The sequence below is a fragment of the Suricata suricatta genome, chromosome 8 (genome assembly GCF_006229205.1).
Source record: "Suricata suricatta isolate VVHF042 chromosome 8, meerkat_22Aug2017_6uvM2_HiC, whole genome shotgun sequence".
NCBI classification, from domain to species: Eukaryota; Metazoa; Chordata; class Mammalia; order Carnivora; family Herpestidae; genus Suricata; species Suricata suricatta.
Genome location: NC_043707.1, coordinates 117,743,960 through 117,763,082, shown reverse-complemented (window position 1 = coordinate 117,763,082; position 19,123 = coordinate 117,743,960). Strand labels below are relative to the sequence as shown.

The 19,123-nt window shown below is 46.0% G+C and overlaps 2 protein-coding genes across 4 annotated transcripts in view; one reads left to right on the top strand and one right to left on the bottom strand.

Moving 5' to 3' along the window:
* The window catches only part of RBBP4 (RB binding protein 4, chromatin remodeling factor), a 19,819-nt gene extending 16,798 nt beyond the window's left edge, over positions 1–3,021 (top strand). The window contains exon 12 of the mRNA XM_029946403.1: positions 2,006–3,021. Coding sequence (XP_029802263.1) covers positions 2,006–2,071 — 66 coding nt within the window. The 3' untranslated portion in view covers positions 2,072–3,021. The remainder of the gene's footprint in view (positions 1–2,005) is intronic.
* The window catches only part of SYNC (syncoilin, intermediate filament protein), a 16,851-nt gene continuing 185 nt past the window's right edge, over positions 2,458–19,123 (bottom strand). The window contains exons 2-6 of one of the 3 annotated variants that reach the window (XM_029946400.1): positions 18,973–19,036; positions 12,479–13,616; positions 5,650–5,774; positions 5,381–5,455; positions 2,458–4,211 (exon numbers count right to left, since the gene is read on the bottom strand). In XM_029946400.1, the coding sequence (XP_029802260.1) occupies positions 4,136–4,211; positions 5,381–5,455; positions 5,650–5,774; positions 12,479–13,616; positions 18,973–19,025 (1,467 nt within the window). In that variant the 5' untranslated portion in view covers positions 19,026–19,036 and the 3' untranslated portion in view covers positions 2,458–4,135. Of the gene's footprint in view, positions 4,212–5,008; positions 5,456–5,649; positions 5,775–12,478; positions 13,617–18,972; positions 19,095–19,123 lie in introns of those variants that run through there. The other 2 variants (XM_029946402.1, XM_029946401.1) reach the window with 2 other exon arrangements.

Genomic DNA, 19,123 nt, shown 5'->3' with positions numbered 1-19,123 from the left:
CCCCTTGCCTTGCCCACTCACGCTCTCTCAAAAATAAATAAAATGCTTTAAAAAGGGGGGTTCAAAGATGATAAATTTTTTAAAGGTATTTTTCTTTATTTTTTTTGAGAGGGAGCATGTGTGCAAGTGGGGGAGGGGCAAAGGGGTTGGCGAGAATGAGAAGCTCAAGCAGGCTCTGCAGTGTCTGATGCTCAGTCCCACAAACTATGGGATCATGACCTGAGCCAAAATTAAGAGTCGGATATTTGACTGAGCCACCCAGGAGCCCCAAGATGGTAAACTTTATATGTTTATCACAGCTTTTTAATGTTAATTTTATTTTTAAGAGAGATGGCATGAGTGGGGGCTGGGGGTGGTGGGCAGAGGGAGAGGGAAACATGGAATCCAAAGCAGGCTCCAGGCTCTGAGCTGTGTACATAGAACCCAACACAGCGCTTGAAGTCATGATCTCATGGTTCATGTGAATTCACTAGAAATCTAGTGATTTGTGCACAGTAGATGCTAAGTAAGAACAGTAAACTTTGCCCAAGTAAGTGTTTTCTGTATTTAAGATTATGCCTTTGGCTACAAGTTTCTCATCAAATAATAGAAGTAGAGTTTATTTTATGCCAGAGGAGTTGTTTTTTTAAGCTTTTTTTTTTTTTTTTTGAGAGAGAGAGAGAGAGAGAGAGAACAAACACCTCCGCGAGCAAGGGAGAGGCAGAGAGAAAGAGGGAGACAGGATTTGAAGCAGGCTCTGCGCTGACAGCAGAGAGCCCAGTGTGGGCTTTGAACCCACGAACTGTGAGATCATGACCTGAGCAAAGTCTGATGCCCAACTGACTGAGCCACCCAGGTGGCCCTAGAGCAAATTTCTTTTTTAAATTTTTATAAATTGAGATTTAACCCCATGGTTTGGGGGGGGTGGGCTCTCAATGAACACTTTTCTTTCTTTTTTTTTTTTTTTTTACTGTAGTCACAGAATTATTCAACCATCACCACAGCAATTTACCCCTCAGAAAAACTGCATACCCATTAGCCATCACTCCCCATTTTACTGTAATCCGCCTAGCACTAGGCAGTCCCCCAGTCTGCTTTATGGATTGGCCTGTTCTGGACATTTAATATAAATGAAATAATGCAATATGTGACTAGCTTTTTAATTGCCACATATTTTTATTCATCATTTAATGGGCATTTGTGTTGTTTTTACTTTTTAACATATAAATTTTTTAATGTTTTATTTTTTGAGAGAGCACGTGAGCAGGGGAGGGACAGAAAATGAGGAAGACACACAGGATCCCAAGCAGACTCCAGGCTCAGAGCCATCAGCACAGACCCCAGCGCGGGCCTCGAACCCATGAACTGCAAGATCATGACCTGAGTCAGTCTGACGCTTGAGGCGCCTGGGTGGCTCAGTTGGTTAAGGTCCGGCTTCAGCTCAGATCATGATCTCACGGTTCATGGGTTTGAGGCCCACGTCAGACTCTGTGCTGACAGCTCAGAGCCTGAAGCCTGCTTCGAATTCTGTATCTCCCTCTCTCTCTGCCCCTCCCCTGCTCGAGCTGCCTCTCTCTGTCTCTCAAAAATAAATAAAAAACATTTTTTAAAATGTTAATGTTTAATTTTTTTAAATAAAAAAATATAAGTCCGACGCTTAACTGACTGAACCACCCAGGCACCCCAGTTGTTTTTACTTTTTGACCTTGTGACTAATGTCCAGTAAAAGGGCTCCTGAAGGTTGAGTGTGAAGACAAACAGTACCCATACTTCAGTTTTGTGGGAATGTCCTAATCTGCTTGGCCTGTGGGCCAGCTGCCTGTTTTTATTGGAACACAGCCATCCCCATTCATTTTCAGATGCTCAATGGTTGCTTTCATGCAGCAACTGCAGAGCTGAATAGTTGCTTCAGAGACTCTGGTTTACAATCTGTGTCTCTGGCCTGATCTGTTTTTGAAACTTTAACTTCAAGAAGTATCCTTCATGTTTACTAAATACCCTTTCTCTGTTTCTTGTTTTTGGGCAGGCAGAGAACATTTATAATGATGAAGACCCTGAAGGAAGCGTGGATCCAGAAGGACAAGGGTCCTAGATATGTCTGCACTTCTTGTGATTTTAGACTCCCCCCTTTTTTCCTCTCAACCCTGAGACTGATTTAACACTGGTTTTGAGACACAGACTTTGTTTGGCTATCCCTCTATGATAGGTACCCATCAACAAAGCTATTAGCCCAAACAGAGGGTGTTTTCTAAATAGTAACTGGGGGACTTGATTCAGTAAAACCACAGACTTCTATTTAAATTTTCTTCAAGAATTTTCTAGTAACAGAGGTCTAAAGTAGCCACAAAAAGGGGAATATTGTGTGTGATTATTTTTCTTCTTAGGCTGTATCCCCAAGTTTTTCAGACTCCGTTAAGTAAAGGCTAAAGTGAGGAAGGAAGAGAGCCAAGTGAGGTAGGTGTCTGAGCCACAGAATATAAATACCACACGATGTCATTTTTATTCAGGAGATGGGGGAGATTCAAGTCCTATAAATTCCTCTTCTGAAATCTTCACACCTGACTTTCCAGGATGCACATTTTCCTATGTAGACCAGTCTCCCCTGTTTCTTCAGTTAAGTCAAACCTATGTGTTCCTCTTTCCCCATATATTTTTGCTTGTTAGTGTATTTCTTGAGCTGTTTTCATATTTCTTTCCTTTCTGTGAAATGGTTTTTTCAAAAACTTGGGACCACCAAGTTGTAAAGATGTATGTTTTTACCTGACAGTTATGCCACAGGTGGACTGTCAGTTGAGTTGAGAAGAGTGGATTGATAGCTTGTATTTGTTTTTAAAATTAAATTAATCCTGGATAAGAGTTGCTTTTGTTTTTGTTTTTGGTTGTTTTTTGTTTGTTTGCTTGTTTTGTTTTTTAGGAGTTAGTCCTTGACCACTAGTTTGGTACCATCTCTATTTTGGGTGACCTGTTTCACCAGCAGGCCTGTTACTCTCCATGACTAACTGTGTAAGTGCTTATAATGGAATAAATTGCTTTTCTACGTAACCCCATGCTGATGGGTTTTATTTATTAGTATATAACATTCATCAAACACCAGTCTGGCTTTTCGGAGGGTTGTTCAGAGGACAGTAATTGTCTCAGGTCTTTGACCATCAAGAGCAGAATTAAATATAATAGACCCATAGCTATAGAAAAGAGCTTCACTCCTTCCCAGGGAAAGTGCAAAACATAAAACACTGAACCAGAGGTACAGGATATTAGTCTTTGATAAAATCACATCTTTTTGAAGTCTGTCCCTGGAGAACTAGATGGACTTTGAAGACTGTCAAAGGCAATGTGGCAGAGAGCATTTAAGGCAAACTTTAAATTTGGAAAAGGTGTTTGAACCTTTTGCCATTGAGAGGTTGAATCTCCCCAGTATATTTTTCACTGGGGCCTGTACTAAGAGGTTAGAAACAATAGGCTCTTGAAAGCCTTTATCACCAAGTGCCATAACCAGATAAATGCCTGGTTCTTTGCCAGGCATTCAGTTTAACTGAAGAGATCACTCTGACCCAGAATCATTTTCATGAGACCCAGTCTTTGGGGGAAAATCTGAATATCCTTAACCTTTAGATTCAAATCTGGATTGGTTCCTTTCTTCCAAGTCAGAAGATCATTTTAGAGTCTCGTGAAAATCATCTTGACATAATTAGTAAACCGTATGAGTCTGCACAGACTTAAACTTTGTAAAAGGATTCATTTTAAAGTCTAACACTCATGGCACAAAATAATCTAAATTGTAAACCCATATAATGAAAATCGGCTGCCTTTTTTGACCCTACCTGCGCTCCAAAGAAGGGTTTTTGTTTTGGGTCAACATAAGGCAAGACCCATTCTGCACAACTCTAACGTGCGTCCGTACATCCATCCTTTACTTTGCACGTGGAGGTTGCTGCTGCAGAACAGAAGGCTCCTTTTTCCGTTGCTAAGTACATTTGCTCGGTACCAGCAGCCTATGAAACAGTCTCCACCTAAGCCTTGACTGATGGTGTTCTGCCTCCAGCCAGCCTTAGAATCTTTTTAAACAGGTCAGCCAGTATCTAACTTTCTCAGGGTGAATTGCTTGCCAAGTCCCTGGCACTCCCTTCTCTGGAGAAAAGTTATGTCCAAAGGGTACTTAGTGATCCTTTGCTAAGAAGTCTTCTGTTGTTGTTTCTGGGTTACAGATTCGGCCATACGTTTCTAAACAGCCCCTGTAAAGTTGAGAAAAGAAAAAATAAGTTTGTGCGACTTGAAATAATACAGTATAAAATTCATCACAACTTCTGAAGTTTATTTAGTGCCGGCTAAGTTGGGGAGAGGTTGCTACAGTATGATTTACATATGATTAGGAATGCATTTCCTTTCACCAAATGCCTATTAGGGTGCCTCTTATCTGCAAAACAATGACTGGTAACTTATATGGTGGGGGTGGGAGGGCCTAGCTAGAAATTTTCTCTGCCCAGGTTAACCTTACCCGGGCATTACAATGACTCGTTGCCCTTTCCCTGTTAGACTTTTAATCTGATCCACACAAAGGTGTTTTCACATATCATTTTCCTCAATTACAAGGTTCTCTAATCTCCCAAATAATAAACGTCGTCAGTTACACCTAGATAAAGCATGGGAAAAGAAAATGCTAGTAAGTTGCCAAAGTATTGGTTATAATTGTTATTGTGAGTTTATATCCAAGACACAAGATTAACTAGGAAAGCAAGAATCACATTTTATAAACCAATTCGTGGAGAGGTGTGTCGTTTTACATACTAAGCAATAATTGGGGGGCACCTGGGGGGCTCAATCAGTTAAGCGTCCAGCTCTTGATATGACTCAGGTCATGATCTCATGGTTTGTGAGTTTGAGCTCCACGTCCGGCACTGTGCTGATAGTGCGGAGCCTGCTTGGGATTCTCTCTCCCTCTCTCTCTGCCCCTCCCCTGCTTGCTCGCTCACTCAAAATAAATAAAACTTAAAAAATTCTGTCCCTCAGGCTATAAAACACCTACTTGAGCTTTTTTTTTTTAACTTACATATTAATTTAGCCTTCCAGCCCCCTTTGTCACATTCTGAATTAGGTAGCATAACTTCGCTGCTATTCTAAGGAAACTTTATGAATAGCTGATAGGGTAGAACAGGCCAAAGAAAGTAATGTACAGAGCCCGGATGTATCATCCTGTTACTGAATTCCTGTTGATAATTAGGGCATATTTTGAGTCCTGCTAGAAACGGAAACATTTCAAGTGACTGCCCAATGCTTTAAATCAGGCACTATGGAGGTATGTGTTATTCCTGTCATTGGACACACTTTTTTTTAAGGCATTAGTATTGTTAAGTTAGGAAAGCAGTAACAATGCAAACACCACTCTTGTACCCTCGAGGATCACCTTGAGACTGTCTCGATCCCACCTGCCTGAGAAGTGGGAGCATTAGCCTGTCCCAGGTTCTTGGGTAGCATAGCCCTTTAAAAAAAAGAGATCCGTTTTCCATCTGTTCTGGATGAGCACAATTTGAAAATCATTTCCCAAGTCTTTTTTTTTTTTTTTTTTTTTTTTTGCTTTTCCATATTAAGTGAAATTTCCCCTGAACAACATCTCCCTCCCCACCATCCCCTCAGCCAGGGTCAGTTAAGATCTGAGTAGCAGTGAAAACTGACTTATAAGTTGATAGCTCTTCAGTGAGGCTGATCCTTAGCTGCTCTATCTCTTTGTTCTTCTGCTGCTGGAGTTGTACCCCGTTCCTTAACTGCCTCTGTCGTTCTTCCATTTCCTCCAGCTGTTCCTGCAGTGAAAGGGCCAAGAACATCTCTAGTGAGCAGAACAATAAAAACCGGCGTTGTCCACTATAGTTTATAAAGCACTTTCTTACACATTTAGTCTTCACGCTAGTATAGAGGTTGAGAAACAGGTTCAAAGAAATGTTGGGACAAAGCGATCCTGCTTTTGAAAATGGTGACACCAAAGGAGTCTTGTCTGTACTGGCAGATTCCTGCTTACTAGAATCCTACAAAGGGTGGGTGGGTGCTCAGAGGGGTTTTGTTTGCTGTGCAGTCGGGGAGGCTTTCGGTCCTCTAGTTGGTGTGCTGAGAGTTTTATGGACCTCTGGCTTTGTGCAAGCTTTTTTCTATTAGGATAATCGGTTTTTACATCGTCCTGCAACTTAAAGCAATTTAAAAGAAACTACATCTTGAGGGCGCCTGGCTGGCTCAGTCGGCAAAGAGCATGTGACTCTTGATCTTCGGGTTGTGAGTTCAAGCCCCATGTTGGGCGTGGAGGCTACTTTGAAAAAAAGTCAAGTCTTTGTAAGCAGTTATTAACTTTTTTTTTAAGTGTATTTACTTTGAGAGTGAGAGTGTGGGAGGAGCAGCCTGAGAAGGAGAGAAACCCAAGCAGGCTCTACTATCAGCATGGAGCCTGGTACAGGGCTCGAACCCATGAACCATGAGATCATGGCCTGAGCCAAAATCAAGAGTCGGACACTCTGACTGAGCCACCCGGGTGCCCTAGTTATTCTTAGCTATTAACTGTAATTCCAGGAGAGTTAAACTATGAGAAGTCCAGTTGTTCATTTAAGGAAAAACTGTAAATACAAGTTTTGTATTTGACCCTCCTTAAAGTCCAAAATAGCTCTGCCTGGTACTTATGTAACATCATATGCAAATAGGTGCTTTATTAGGATGTTGGCTATCATAGTTGTTAATTTCCTATATTGCTTACTCGTTACACAAGAAGACTGAGTTTGTTCCAAAGTGCTAAGTTGGAAGGTGAAGAAGCTATGCCCCGGAGGCCCGCACAGCCTTAAGATGATTGTTCATTTCCCATTCTGCTAAAACCAGACAGGATACACTTAGCAAACTGTCTCTGCCTAGAGTTCATGCCTGCGGAGTGAGGTAAGGAAGATGTCAGCAAGTCCGTCTCTGGCATAGTCGCTAGCTGGCATGGATCCTTCGGAAGCGAGAGGGAGATGGGAAGGGAAGGCTGCAGCTGGAAGGCCTGTTTTCAAGGGGTAATAGTGACTTCACCTCCAATTTTGAAGAGTAATGAGCCAGGACGCCAGTTTAGGTACATGCTGTTACTAGAAGGATCTAAATAATCTGTTCTCTTAAGTCATCCTTGATAAACCTGCGGCACATCATTCTGCAGCGTTTGATACTCTGGCTGAATTTCAGCTTTCATCAACCTTGTCAAAAGGCCTTTTTTTAGTGCCTTCGCCACCCTTTGGCACCACGCAGGATGCACCTTTACCATCCAGGCCTGTCTTCCGAAGGGAGGCATCTGCATTCCTCTGCGCCCCACTTCCCCAAGCCTCCCTTAGATGCCTAGCAAACCTGTATTTGGGGAGACCCAAAAGTCCATGCTTGGGAAGGCAGTCTGTACCAGCAGTCATGAACTGCCCAGGGGGAGCTATGTTACAAGATGAAGCCGAACATCACTGCCCTGACTGGCATTAAAGACAGTCTCGAGGGGCGCCTGGTGGCTCAGTCAGTTAAGCCTCTGACTTCAGCTCAGGTCATGATCTCACGGTTTGTGGGTTCGAGCCCGTGTCAGGCTCTGTGCTGACAGCTTGGAGCCTGCTTTGGATTCTGTGTCTCCCCTTCTCTCTGCCCCTCCCACATTCATGCTCTGTTTCTCTCTGTCCCAATAATAAATAAAAATAAAAAATTAAAATAGAAAACTAAACAGGAGTTTTCCTTAAAAAAAAAAGTCTCCAGCCTTAGTCATAGGTAGCACCATGAGGTTAACTTTCTGAAACTGCTTTATCATGTCAGTCTTTCAAAGACTTTCCACCTCTTTAGTCTGGCATTCAGACCCCCTCGGGTCTGACCCCTACCTCTAATTAGAACCTCCCCCGAGCTTCCAGGTGGACATTTCCCTCCAGCCCACACTGTGTAGCACGGAGGCCACTCCCAGTCACGTGTAGCTGGAAATCCAGCTAATCTGAATCGACATGGGCCTAAGGATAAATTACACAGGCTTCTAAGACCTGACATAAAAAAAATGTGAAATTTTGATACTGACTCCATGTTGAAATAATATTTTTATATGCAGTGTTAAGTAAAATACTAATCTCACCTGTTCCTTTTTTTTTAATGTGACTACTAGAAAACTGTAAATGACGTCTGTGGCTTGCATGATCCTCTAGCCTGACAAATTCACAGTTCTCTGTGTCGTTACTCCTGCCATGTCTGTCACCTAGACAGCATCTGCTATGTTACGTTACTATGTATCTTTCTTCTTGTGTAACTCCCAGATTGTAGGTTCCTGTCCAGCACCCAGCACGTAATGCTGGATGTGAAACATGGAGATAGTAAACATTCTATAATTCAGCAGCCACGACCTACCAATTTCAGCTAAAAACTTGGAGACCATTCTCAGAAAATTCCTCACACCACCCACTGCACCAGTCCCCAAATCCTACCCAAATATTTTACTTCACATACCTCACATCATCTCTCCCTCATAAGGCTTAACTGGTCTTTCCAGGCTCTCAATAATCCATCCTGCACACTGCCATTTTTAAGAGTACGTACCTATGTGCCAGGGACCATCACAAGGCTTTACAAAGATTTATTCATCCTTTGCAACACCCTTATGATGTGTATTATTACTAATCCAATTTTATAGTGAAGGAGCAGGGTCACTGGTGAAGTCACTGGTCCAAGGTTTTCCACGTGGGAAGTGACAGAGCCAGGGTTTGCGTCTGGCTCCGAGCTCATAGTTCACAGCCGTGTTGTTACCATCGCGTCTGTCAGCTCTGCAGTGGTCCTTGAACTGTGTTCCGTGAAACCCCAGGAGAAAGGCATACAGAAGTGCTCTTGTCACAGAAAGTAGCTCCTTACTTTGACCTGTTTTATATATGGGCATTCCACATATAATCATATTTTGGGAAAAGGGTCTGTGGCTTTGGAGAAAACCTTTGTTTGAAAACCGTGGACTTGAAGACTATGCAAAACCCTTCACAGTCTGGGCCCAATCTACCTCTCCAGCCACATCTATCTACTCCCATTCTTCGGATCCAGCCACATGGAGCTCGCTTCCCTTAACATGGCTTTTTGTGTTTTCATGCTTTTATGTATGCCATCCCCTCTGCCTGGAATGCCTCTTTCTTTTGTCTACCCAATGAATTTATTCTTCAAAGCTCAGCTCAAATACCTTGTGGAGGTTGAATGTGAATTTGGGCTAGATTGCACAGGGTCAGAATCCACCTTCCGTCACTTCCTCCCTGTGTAACCCTGACAAATGATTTAACTTGTCTGTCTGGTTTCTGTTTTCTCATTTTGCATATGGTGACAGTAATTTATAGCTATCTCACAGAAAGGTAAGGATTAAATGTATTAATACACACAAAGAACTAAAACGTACAAGCTAGCTATCATTAACTCTTATGAAATCTCCCCTCGGTTTCCCCGGGCAGGGGTAATTGTACGTACTTCATTGGTACAATGCTTTATCCCTACTACTATTATGGTGTTTATCACTTGAAGAATATTAATGATTTCACTGATTCTATGGCGTTCATATCTTAACATTTCAGATCAGGGTACGTCTTAAAATCTAAGTGTCTTTGATTTTATGAAATATGTTCATTATATCTGGGATCTTTCCTGGACTATAAACTATTTGAGGTCAGGAACTACCCGTCTCCCCCATGTCTCATCTCATGTCCTCTGCCAGCACATAGCTCACTGCCTGGCACATGGTAAGCAGGCATAGAAAGTATTTGTTGAACGGATAGATGGTGGTGATGAAAGAGGCAAAGCATAAAACTGCAAGAGGGAAGTGTACCCTTGAAAAGTAGTCAGATGCCATAAGTGACCTTTGGCAATCAGTTTGGGAAGCCATTTCAGAAAGCGGAATTTGCTCACTGAGACCTTGATTCCTACTTTACAACAGAGCAATAGGAGACATCCATGTAGAGCGATCTTTGGAAAGCTGCAATGATCAGCACATCTGAAATCCAGCACAGTGATGAAAATCACAGGGGGGATAAAACTCGACAACCCTAATTCTGTGTCTGAAAACTCCTGCAGAGGATTCCCTGTTGATGGTACCGCTGTCCTAGTTAGCCCATCTGAAATCTTGACACCCTCTGGGACTTCTCACCCCTGCCCCCTTCGTTCAGTGGCCACATTATCCTGCATTTGTACTAAAAGTAGAGAAGCAATCATGTTACTCCTTGATTAAATACCTTTACTGATGCAACTGAGTACTGGATGAAATCCAAATTCCCTAGTTTGGATTTCAGAGTCCCACCATGATCTGGGGTGCCTGGTGGCTCAGTTGATTAAGCATCCAACTCTTGATTTCGGCTCAGGTCATGATCCCAGGGCTGTGGGATCGAGCCCCGTATCCGGCTCTGCCCTGAGCATGGAGCCTGCTTAAGAGTCTCTTGGGGCACCTGGGTGGCTCAGTCGGTTAAGCATCTGGCTTTGGCTTGGGTCATGATCTCGCGGTTCGTGGGTTTGAGTCCTGCGTCGGGCTCTGTGCTGACAGCTTGGAGCCTAGAGTCTGTCTTTGGATTCTGTGTCTCCCTCTCTCTGACCCTCCCCTGCTCACACTGTCTCTCTCTCTCTCTCAAAAATAAATTAAAAAATAAATAAATAAATTTAAAAATAATTAATAAATTAAAAAAAGATTATCTTCTCTGTTTCTCTCCCCTGTGCACACACTCTCTCTCTAATTAAAAAGAAAAAAAAAGATCTGCCCCAACCTACCTTTACAGTTCAACTCACCTCTCACTTTTTCACCTCTCACATGCAGCAAGGTTGCAGGTGCTGAGTTAATATTAAAATCACTTTCACATATTTTTCAATTTTTTTAATATGACTACTAGAAAGGTTTAAAGTTGGGGCGCCTGGGTGGCTCAGTCGGTTGAGCCTCCGACTTCGGCTCAGGTCAGATCTCACATTCGTGGGTTCGAGCCCCGCGTCGGGCTCTGTGCTGACAGCTCAGAGCCTGGAGCCTGCTTCCGGGTCTGTGTCTCCTTCTCTCTCTGACCCTCCCCCTCTCATGCTCTGTCTCTCTCTGTATCAAAAAACTAAATAAAACATTAAAAAAAAAAAAGAAAGGTTTAAAGTATATGTATATCTTGCATACGTTTTTGGACAGCACTGACCTATTCATGCCTATATTTCAATACCTAGCTCAAATAACAGATTCTTCCATGGAGTATTCTCTGATATAACTGATGACTAAAAATATTTCATTATCCTATAGCACTCTTACCTGTACCTCTCTTAAATCACATGTAACCCCGGGTTACAATTATCAATGTAATGTCTGTCTGAGCACAACTTTAGGATATAATTTATGACAAAAAAATAAGACTAAAACATCCTCTGTCACATCACTGAACCAGTAAGAAAAAGAGCAGTGGGGGAGGGGCTTGAGAGTAATACATACACATCCACTATTACGACCAAAAACCCCATTGCTTTCATAGTCCACACTGCGGTGTGAATGCAGCCATTTTCAACAGAGGATATGTGCCTTGAGGGATGTATCAGAATCTGAAAGTTTTTAAGTTTATCCAAAGGAACGTGTGTTTCAAAAGATGAAAATACTGCTCTGGAAGGAACCCCCACATCGTATTGCCCTCCTGGTGGCCAGCAGCCCTCAGTAAGCATTTAACTGATGTCCTCTGAGCCCCAGTGGCAGGAATAAGTAAAACAGTACTTCCTTCCTTCTGAAAGCTCACAGTCTGTGGGAGAGACGGACAAAATTGTGGTTTTACTTTGCATTTATATCCCACCCTGTTCTATAAAGGGATTAGAACTGGCTCACACTTAATCAGAAGTAACCTGACTGCAAGCGAAATGGTGATAAATGCACAAAGATGGAAAATGAGGAATAGAGCTTCACAGATTTCATCCCAGGTTTTGTTTGTTTGTTTTTGTTTTTAAGTAATCTCTATCCCCAACATGGGGCTCAAACTCAGGAGCTGAGATCAAGCGTCACACGCTCTACTGAACCGAGCCAGCCAGGCGCCCCTCATCCCAGTGTTAAAACTGAGAAGCTTCAAGACAGAGATCAGATACGCAGGACCTGAGGGTGATTATGCAGGGAAGAGAGAGAATGAAAATCCCACCTCGCCTCATTCCCTCTTGCTCTCTGTCCCCCAGCATGATTCACCAAGGATTGGAAAAACTGTGCCATGGAAAGTGCACTGAAATATTCAGGATTGGTCAGGCCAGGGTTCATAAACCGCCAGCTCTCTGAGCCTGATTCCTCATCTATGAAAGTGAGAACACTTGATTAGGAGGATTAACGAGGGGACCGAGTGACTCACGGTTGGTGTCAGGGTGCTGCCTACATTCTCAGCCCCTAGCCCAGGCCTGACCAGGAATGGAGTAAAGAAGTGAGCGGCCGCCCAAAGAGTAAGCAGTTCTTCCTGCATAGGAGGGCATCCTTCAGATGCCCAAAAGACCTGTGACTCTGGTCACCTTTTCCTTCCCCAGGCTAACCGTCCATGCCCAGGGGGCCTACCCTGTACTGCTGCACCTCCTCATCTCGTTTCTGCTTCACGAGCGAGATCTGGTCCTCCAGGTTCCTGTTCTGCAGGTGGAGCCGCCGGGCCTCTGCTTGCAGGGGTCTCAGCGCCTCCCTCATCTCCTGGATCTCGGCCTGGGTTTTCTGCAGCGCTTTGGCCGCAGCTTCTTTCCTCTCTAGGAGCCGCAGCAGCTGAGGCTCATACTCTTCCTCCAGGCCCTGGCGGCTCTCTGCCATGAGGTTCTCAAACTGCGCAGAGAGCCGCCGGCTCTCCTGGAGAAAGTGCCCGTCCCTCTGGCTTGGAGGTGCTTCTAGCTGTTGCCGTAACTGCTCCTTCTGCTTCTGATAGGCGTCCCGGAGCTGGGCCAGTTCGTCCGAGAGCTGGGCCGCCCGTGCGGTCAGCGCTTCCCGGAGGTCGGCAAACTGGGCCACGTCCTGCCGGCGGCACTCCAGCTGGTACTGGGAGGCCACGCACTCCTTCGTCACCTTGAACAGCTTCTGCTTGACCAGCCGGATCTCCTCCCTCAGCCCGTCCCTCTCCAGCTCCGCCTGGGCGTGCAGTTTGTAGGCGGCCAGAATGTCCTGATGGGCCTGCTGCACCTCCTGCAGGGCTGGTTCCCGGAGCAACACGAGCTCGTGGACGAGCTGGTCCCTCTCCTCCTCCAGCTGGGCCACGGCGTGGACGCACTGCTGGAAACGCTCCTCTAGCAACTCCAGGTCCTCTATGCTCAGGCTCTCTGTGCTGGGACTAGGCCCGGCCTGGAGGCCCTCCTCGGGGCTGGGTTTCTCCTCGCTTGTGACCGGCTCTCCCCTGGAACTGGTCTGCTCCGGGCCTGTGGTCTTTTCTGGCTGCGTGGGCTCGTCCACGTACAGTATGTCCTCTGGTTTCCCAGGCTCGCCCACCTCCAGGGCCTCCCCTGGCTGCCTGGTCTCCTCGATATACAGTGTCTCCTCAGGCTTCTCCGACTCTTCCACATAGAGGGTCTCGTCGAGGTCACCTGTGTCCCCCAGGTAGAGAATGTCCTCTAAGTTCAAGGTCCCCTCCAGAGACAGAGTAACTTCTGGGTTCAAAGTCCCCGCCTCATGCGGGGATTCAGAGTTCTCTTCAGGAGAACTGGCTTCTGTTCTTATTTCTCTGCAAGAGAAATGACTTAAAGTCAGAGGGCAGCCGAAATCCCGGGATGGGTCCTGATGGGAGGGCACTTGGCTGCTCCTTCCCCCCCTCCATCAATCTAGCCCAGTACACCTGTGGCTCAGATCCCCATACAACATCCCCATGGGGTCAGCATCAAGCCTCTGCTTACATACCTTCAAGGCCAGGAAACTCACATCTGAGCCACCACTATTCATTCCACTGTCATAACAAATTCTAGGGGTGCCTAGGTGGCTCAGTCGGTTAATCATCTGACTTCGGCTCAGATCATGAACTCACGGTTTGTTGAGTTCGAGCCCTACGTCAGGCTCTGGACCCTCGGAGCCTGGAGCCTGCTTTGGACTCTGTGTCTCCTCCTCTCGCTGCCCCTCCCCCACTTGTGTTCTGTCTCTCTCTGTCTCTCTAAAATAAATAAACCTAAAGAAAAGAAAACAATAACTTCTAGTGGTGAAGTAAGACCTTCTCTGCAATTTTTACCAGGACTTGGATCTTCTTTCTGGAATCAGATAAATCTGACTACTTTCTCATGCAAGTTTTTTAAACACTGAAAGAAAACTAACATCCTTCCATTATTCCATGCATGCCAAAGTGTCCAGTGCCCTCCTCGCTTGGGTCACTTCTTTCTGACTAGGCTCCAAATTGTCACTGTCCCTTGGGGACGGGTTTTGGAAGCAGTATCCAGGTGTATTCTGAGGAGGCTCTAGACACTATGTTTCTATTAATAAGGCCAATATTGCCAACATAGGGCTCTGTCATATTGACAAATGCTGAATTTGATTAAAGCCCTAAGACTGTTTCACACCAAGTGCTTTTACTTTATTTTTTTAATGTTTCGTTTTGAGCAACAAGAGCATGAACAGGGGAGGGGCAGAGAGAGAGGGAGACACAGAATCCGAAGTAGGCTCCAGGCTCTGAGCTGTCAGCACAGAGCCCAACGCTGGGCTCGAACTCACCAACTGTGAGATCATGACTTGAGCCGAAGTCGAACACTTAACCAACTGAGCCACCCAGGTGCCCCTCACACTGAGTGCTTTTAAACCACAACTCTTGTTCCTATAAAGTTTCATTCATCTTGTTAGAATTGGCCCATCCTCTGGCCTGTCAAAGGTTCTTGAATTCAGATTCTGTGTTTCTGATAGATAAGCTCCTTAACCCGGCTGCCAGTCGCCTGCTAGTTTAACCAGCTCCTGTTAAGGAATATTCTCCTGCTTCTTTGGCCTTCAGATGGCTTTAGTCCTTCCTGTTTCAACTCATCCTGCCTACCTTGGATCTCTGGACAATTCTTTGAAAACATAAAATACCCTGGAAATAATAACAATAAATTACACTTATCAAGGTCCTAATATCTGCCACGCTCTGTTCTGAATGATTTACATATACCAATTCATTTAATCCTCATAACATGTTTATGAGGTAGTTATATTTATTATCCACATTTTACAGATCCGGAAACTGAGGTTAAAAGAGATTAAGTAATTTGCTCAAGGAAACTCAGATAATCCATGAGTACCAGTGATAAAACAAATTAAATTTGAATATAGCTTATAAGAAACTTATTTTAGATACAAAGCATACATGACAAGCCCCATGTATCAAAGAATTCATCTGTCTTGAAACGGCCTACTTGTGTCCAGGTTTTAAGCTCGAGATCTTAGCTCCAAGTTCCCACTACAGATTACTTTTATTCAAAATTATTGTATATTCTGTCCTCCTCTCTAGCACCTCAGGAATCCCTGGCTTCCCGTTCTGTGTCTCATGGTGGCCCTCTGGAAACCGAAGTGTGGCTGCACGAGGCCCAGACATCACTGGCCTCATACAACCCAAGCGCCTGCGCCGATACCTAAAGGCTTGGAGGCAGCCTCAACCATCACCCTGTCCGTTCCCATCACTTCATCACAGAGACTGACCTCCTCACCTGGTGTCACCCCCCACCTCAATCTCAACTGCCCCCAAAGTATCCTTCTCCCTGGGCTTACTATACTTGTATTCTCCCCATACAATGAGTTGGTGGGGCAAATTATCTTTTTTTCCTTCTTTTTTTAAATTTAAATTTTAGTTAGTTGACATACAGTGCATTACTGGTTTCTGGAATAGAGAATTCAGTGATTCATCACTCACATACAACACCCAGTGCCCATCCTAACAAGTGACCTCCTTAGTCCCCATCCCCCTTCCCTCCATCAACCCATAGTTTGCTCTCTATCATAAAGAGTCTCTTATGGTTTGTTCCCTCTTTTTTCCTCCCCTCCCTTCCCATATGTTCATCTTTTTTGTTTCTTAAATTCCACACGAGTGAAGTCATATGGTATTTGTCGTTCTCTGATTGACTTATTTCACTTAGCATAACATGTCATTGCAAATGGCAAGATTTCACTCTTTTTGACAGCTGAGTAATATTCCATTATATAGATATGGATAGATATCACATCTTCTTCCCCCGTTCATCAGTGGTTGGACATCTGGGTTTTCTCCATAGTTTGGCCTATTGTTGATAATGCTGCTATAAACATTGGGGTGCATGTACCCCACCGAATCTACATATTTTTATCCTTTGGATAAATACCTAATAGTGCAAATACTAGATCATAGGGTAGTACTGTTTTTGAGGCAAATAATCTTTAAGCAGCTCCCCCCCCCCCACACACATAGCCACCTCACTGAGAACTGACCTATCTCAGAAAGTCTCCAGTCTCCGCTCCCTCTTCATCCCCTTGCCTGGGCCCTACTCCAAGTCATCATCACATACCTATACTCACGTGCCAGCCTTCTAACAGGACTTCTTCCTTCTCATGCCAACCTATTCCCTACAGTGCCACGGCTCACCATAACCGTGTCGTACCACTTCACGCAGAGATAGTGAGCTGCTTAACACAGAGTCAAAGCCCTTAAAGACGCGGCCCCAACATACCTTTCCAGCCTCATCTCACTACCCCCCGCTGCCCACCCAGAGCTTGTGTTAACACTTTTACACCTCCTACTCTTAGCCCACTACGTCTAAAGATCCAGCTCAGAAAATACAGTTCAGCGAATACTCTCTGATTAGACAACAGTCCTGCACCACCTGGAAAGGTAGAGCTCCTAGCGCCAGAAAGATGCACCTGCTCAGCCAGCCAGACCCACCTTGATCCTCAACCGAGCCCCAGCTTTCCCAGAAGACGGCCCTCACTGGCTCCTGCTGAGTCCTCCACCCTGGAATGACGTAATTGTGTTCCAGGCAGTATTCCAAGTATTCTACATGAATACTCATGTATATGATGCTCATCTATTAGCCCCATTTTGTAGATGAGGAAACCAAAGCACTGAGTAAAGAACTCAAGGTTCCACAATGTGTAAGTGGTGGAGCCTGGAGAAGACAGCATCCAGCTCCAAAGCAGGACGGAGCTCCTTTCTACCCCTCTGTTCCCATACATGAGTTCTAAAACAGGTACAAAGCTACAGCAGATCTAACAGAGCCTGGCACAGAGCAAAAATATACTTACTTAGGGGTGCCTGGGTGGCTCAGTCAGTTGAGCGTCTGGCTTGGCTCAGGTCATGATTTCACGATTCGTGGGTTCGAGCCCTGCGTCGGGCTCTGTGCTGACCGCTAGCTCAGAGCCTGAAGCCTGTCTTCAGATTCTGTGTCTCCCTCTCTCTGGCCCTCCCCTGCTCACTCTGTCTCTCTCTCTCTCTCTCAAAAATAAATAAAAACATTTTTAAAAATTTCAAAATATACTTATTTAGGGGCACCTGGGTGGCTCAGTGGTTAAGCGGCCGACTTTGGCTCAGGTCATGATCTTGTGGGTTCATGAGTTTGAGCCCCGCATCAGGCCCTGAGCCGACAGCTCAGAGCCCAGAATCTGCTTCAGATTCCATGTCTCCCTCTTTCTCTGCCCCTTCCTCTCTCTCTTTCTCTCTCAAAAATAAATATTTAAAAAATTTAATTATAAAAATAAAAAATTAAAAAATGTATATACTTATGTAAAACGTCTCCTCATCTTTCAAGCCCCGCTCAAACTGCATCTCCCTGGAAAGTATTTCGCAGACAAACCCATCATTGCGTTCTCCAGGCACTTTGTGTGCAGCTCATCTTTGCACTCAGTGCTATTACAGCAGTGAGCATGTCCACGTCCCGAGAGTCCATTTCCTAAGGACAAGTACAGTTCTCATTTTCTGTGTATCCCAGGGTGGGGCTCTATAGAAGGCAGGCATGAAACCGACTGTGATCCGAGGAGGAAACTTGCCCAAAGTCAGGTGGCAAAGCTGAAAGTAGAACCCGGGCCACCTGACTCCCCAGCAGCGCCCTTACCACACGCTGTTGTAGACTCCCCATCGCCCCCACAGTGCCAGGCCTCTGCTAGGTGCTGCCCTCACACGGCTGCCTCTCTTAAGCAGCTGTGGAAAACAGGGTATGGGAGGCCGAGGAGCACGGGAGCCTGCTCACCTGATGCCCCTGACCTCAGGCTTCCTTGGACTTGAAGCAGCCTCGCTCTGCCACTCCGTCCCTGGCCCTAGAGGACTCCAGCAGCTCCCAACTCTGTATGTCAATGCCTGGCATTGTGACATCGAGCTGGCACCTGCTGGTGTGTGTCTGACTCTGTCTGTATGAGCATATGGTGGTACAGGTGACTGTATGTGCAAAACTGTACTCAGCTTTGTGCCCTGTGTGACAGTGAAGGGGTGTGGGGGGGGGGTGTTTGCACCTCCACCTCTTCAGGGCCACCGTCTGACCTGGGGCAGAAATACTCCCTACTGGCCTCAAATCCCTAAGCCACAGCCCTTTCCCTCCTAACCAGTGACAGAGTGGATGGCTGGCGGCGGGGCCTTCTCTCCAGGGCCCCCAAAGGCCAAGCAAGGCCCTCCTACTGGTCTGGGACCGAAGACCCTCCCCACCCCCCATCCCAGGCCTCAGACTGGAGAGAGCAAGCTGCCAGAACCAGCTCTCAACTCCAAGCTGGCAGCTGCCCAACCTTGCACCAAGTCCCTTCCACGCAGCGAATCCGGCAACTGGAGGCCTCCATCTCCAGTTGCATTTGGGGTGAGGAATGAAAGAAAGCCAGTAGCGTCCTTGGCCACTCTGGCCCAATGGCATTTTCAGGTTGATGCCCCCCAGTCTGAAAGGGTTAATCCTCACCCAGTTCCAGAGGTGGCGGGCGCTATAAAAAGCCACAGACACACGAAGGTGCGGGGACCCCGGGCCTCCCCCACCTCTCTTGGCCGGTGGCTCCGCCCAGTGCCCACGCCACACCCGGGCTGGCCCACCACCCCCAGCCCAAGAAAGGTGATCGCGGAGCGGGTAGGGGGCGGCTCGCCCCGGAGCCCCCTCCCACAGCGCGGCGACGCGGGCCCTGCGCGGTCCTACCTCGCGGCCTGGGCGGCGCCGTCCCCATCGAGCCGGGGCTCCGGGCTGGCCATGGCTGCGCGACCCCGGGCTGGGCGGTCGCGTTATTAATAGCCGGCCCCGCGGGCCGCTCGCTCCGCGCCCGCGCCCGCCGCACTGGCAGCTCCCGACG